The sequence below is a fragment of the Lycium barbarum genome, chromosome 5 (genome assembly GCF_019175385.1).
Source record: "Lycium barbarum isolate Lr01 chromosome 5, ASM1917538v2, whole genome shotgun sequence".
In the NCBI taxonomy this organism is placed as follows: Eukaryota; Viridiplantae; Streptophyta; class Magnoliopsida; order Solanales; family Solanaceae; genus Lycium; species Lycium barbarum.
This window is the reverse complement of record NC_083341.1, coordinates 57,595,299-57,598,901: the sequence shown is the minus strand read 5'-3', so window position 1 is coordinate 57,598,901 and position 3,603 is coordinate 57,595,299. Positions and strand designations below refer to the sequence as shown.

General features: G+C 36.8%; 1 protein-coding gene across 1 annotated transcript; it reads left to right on the top strand.

Annotated features, from left to right (window-relative positions):
• Nucleotides 1-1,025: 1,025 nt before the first annotated feature.
• On the top strand, nt 1,026-3,047 carry LOC132639411 (uncharacterized). The gene is made up of 6 exons (XM_060355858.1): nt 1,026-1,145; nt 1,273-1,397; nt 1,899-2,029; nt 2,168-2,367; nt 2,472-2,699; nt 2,991-3,047. Exons 1-6 carry the CDS (start codon nt 1,026-1,028, stop codon nt 3,045-3,047), a joined length of 861 nt encoding a protein of 286 aa, XP_060211841.1.
• Nucleotides 3,048-3,603: the final 556 nt, after the last annotated feature.

Below are 3,603 nucleotides of genomic sequence, written 5' to 3'. Positions count from 1 at the left end.
CACATATCCCATGGCTTCTGACTTGAACATTATGTATCTATGTGAAAACTAATATAGATAGGGTTAAACATATATTTCACAACCTACATGTCTAATCAGAAAATTCATAGCGTCGACATCCAAGATTTTCCGTTGCGTAGAACTATTTGCATTCCTTTATATTGTGTGAAATGTTTTCATCTGGTTATTCTTGATATTATTACACACTGTGTTGTGGATTCTTATCTCTGTTAACTAACAAAAGCTGGCCAAGAAATGGTTGTCGCTGTTTGTCTAGTTCAAAGTCATGTCCTTGGTGTTCAGGTCCTTTCTTTTGCGGTTCTTCTTCGTTCGGACGTATGTGAGTGGTGTTTTTCCAAAATAGGAGTAGCAGTGTTGGAAATAATATCTCCGGTGAGAATTCTGGCGATGGTTCAAGAAGCAATCGAGAGGATGAGTTAAAGAAGATGATAAGTTGATGAAGTGAAATGTTTGGTCTGAGTTTACGAGGTTGACATCTGTTGCCTTTATTAACTTGGGCCATCATATTCCTTATGTTAATGGGCTGAACGAATTGATAATGGGCTCAACAAAGCATAACAAAACAAGAAGGAAGAAGGCCCAACTCTTGTACATATAACAACCCAAAATGTTAAGGAGGTATATGATAGTTATTATATACATAGTCACATAGAGTAATTGACACTTTTGATTCTCTATGAGTTGTACAGAATTCATAATGAGTAGAAATTAGCATTTAGTCCCTAGGATAATTGTATAAAATCCCATATGCATTGTACAGATTGGATCATCAGTTTACAAGGAAATTTCCAAATCACACTCTCAATATTCTAACATGGTATCAAAGCAGTAAAGAGCTTGATCCAAGCATCCTTCATATCATCATCATTGTCAACCTTCTTCTTCTTCTTCTTCTTCTTCTTCTTCTTCTTCTTCTTCTTCTTCTTCTTCTTCTTCTTCTTCTTCTTCTTCTTCTTCTTCTTCTTCTTCAAATAAGCAACCTATCACTCAAAATCTGAATTAGTATGACTGAGCAAACCCCAGTTGTTGTTGGATCAACTTCCTCTGTTGAAAAACAAACTACTATGACTGATCCAAATCACCCTTATTATCTGCAGCCTTCAGATTCACTTGGAATGACCTTGGTGCACTCTATTTTTTTTGGAAAGGGATTTCCAGGATGCAGAATGTTTCTTCTCATATCTTTTTCTGCTAATAGAAAACTTGGATTCATTAATGGATCTTACACTGCACCAGATCTGGATTCTTTAGATTATCTCCAATGGAGCTGCTGATATGGTTATAGCATGGTTATTGAACTCAGTCTTAAAGAACATCAGGGATAGTGTTATTTATTCCAAATCAGCAAAGGAATTGTGGATCAATTTGGAACAAAGGTTTGGAAGGTCAAATAGAGCAAAACTCTATCATCTACAAAAAGGAGTTGAGTGTGTTAGTACAGGGAAACACAGATATCTTAGATACTTTACCAAACTAACAAAGTTATGGGATGAACTAGACTCATTGAACTCAGATATAGTTTGTACTTTTGATTGCATCTGTGAAAGGAAGAAGAAACTAACAAAATCACTGGAGGATCAAAGAATGATTCAATTCTTAATGGGATTAAATGATGTATATTCACATGCTAGGTGTATGTCAATGCACAAATCCCATCAGATTCAAATTCATTCATGTTAGGAAATCAAGGAAGGAAATATTCAGAAAACTGGAAACTAGACAAGGTACAGAAATGGAGCACCATCACAAAGGTTTGGAAATTCTTCTGAGAAAACAACATATGCACCTAAGAAGTTTAGAAAGAAAAGCAAATACAACCCAAATGTGACCCGCACACACTGTCACAAAGTGGGACACATTGAGGATGACTGCTATAGGTTGTATGGCTTTACTGAGGATTTTGAATTCAACAATAAAAAAGGAGATGGAGCACAAGCAAAAACAAATGCAGGAATAACTGAGGAAGTGCAAGAGGACTTTGCAATGCAAAATGAACCTGCTACACATGGTCAGATGCAGTTTAGCAAGGAGCAGTGCACATAAATAGCAAAAATGTTCTATAAGCAGATGCAGCTGGGGAGAACAAGCACATCTAATCCATAGATCAATGCCAATGGATGTGCTGGTAAAATTTTAAAATATTCAGGATCTTGTTTGTCTATTCATGACTCTAAGACTTGGATTATAGATTCAGGCGCATCAGAACACATGTGTTTTGATTCATCTTCCTTTTCATCATTAATTGCATTTCCTGTTTCAGTAAAGATCAGTCTGCCTAATTCTTTTAGGATAAATGTCACACATACAGGAAGTGTACCCATTCTACACAATCTTACTCTTAAGAATGTGCTCTGTGTCCCATATTTTAAGTACAATCTCCTCTCTATCATAGGTTATGTATTAAACTTGTTTGCTCAGTATTTTTTACATCCACTGAGTGTATATTGCAGGACCAGTCTTTGAGGAGAGTTAGAGCTTTTGGTGAAGTGAAAGAGGGACTATATCTCTTACATCCTAAAGTGTCAAGTGTTAAGAGTTTAAGCAATGACAGTGTAGTTTCAATTCAAAAAGGAAGTGATTCCAATAGTTTGTCTAGTCTTTCTTTAAATCCAGTTTGTGCCAATGATATGTCAGATGTAAAGCTTTGGCATGTTAGGCTTGGGCATTTACGCTTCTCAGTAATGAAAAAGTTTCATTTCATTCATTTCCCTGTTAAATTTGAATATGTGTGAACATATACCAAAAGGCTAAGCAAACCAAGTCTCCTTTTCCTACCAATCACATAAAGTCTACCAGAATCTTTGAGTTAATTCACATAGACATATGGGGGCCATATAAGCACCCCACTCAGGATGTAAATAGGTACTTCCTTACTACAGTTGATGACTATAGTAGAGGAACTTGGACCTTTTTATTAACAAACAAGAGCAACGCTTTTCCTGTTCTTAAAACATTTTTGTCTATGGTAGGAAGACAGTTTGAGGTTCATGTTAAAAGCATCAGATCTGACAATGCTCTTGAGTTAGGAAGAGGTTCACATGAGACAATTTTTGTAAAAGATAAGGGAATTTTCATCAAAGAAGTTACACTGCCACCTCACAAAAAAATGGGGTGGTGGAAAGAAAACATAGACATCTTTTGGAACTTGCTAGATGACTATTTTTTCAATCTAAAGTCCCTATATCCTATTAGGATGAATGTATTTGTCACGACCCGATTAGGGGCCATGACGGGTACCTAGGGATAACCACCGAGCACCGCTCATACCATTAACCATCGTACTCATCAAGCGTTCATTTATTAATCTTATACCCAAATCATCAAAATAATATACATACAATAAGGACATCGTGAGACAATACGACTCACACATAAGTATCTACGAGCCTCTACTAGAGTACTAGACATATGGACGGGACAGGACCCCGTCATGCCCAAAACATATACATACACAAAATAATAAATCAATGGCACCACCGGAATAATGGAGTGCCCTCGAGTCAACTGATAGCTCCTATGAGTCTAGATCACCTCCCGGTCTACCTGTGGGCATGAACAAAGCGTCCAAAGAAAAGGACGTCA

Bases quoted from the DNA above. Each gene is read 5' to 3' on its own strand.
- LOC132639411 (XM_060355858.1), top strand. From the start codon at position 1,026: ATGACTGAGCAAACCCCAGTTGTTGTTGGATCAACTTCCTCTGTTGAA. The intron at 1,398-1,898 runs GTTTGGAAGGTC...TGACTGCTATAG, and splicing joins TGGATCAATTTGGAACAAAG to GTTGTATGGCTTTACTGAGG. The intron at 2,368-2,471 runs GTGCTCTGTGTC...TGTATATTGCAG, and splicing joins ACAATCTTACTCTTAAGAAT to GACCAGTCTTTGAGGAGAGT.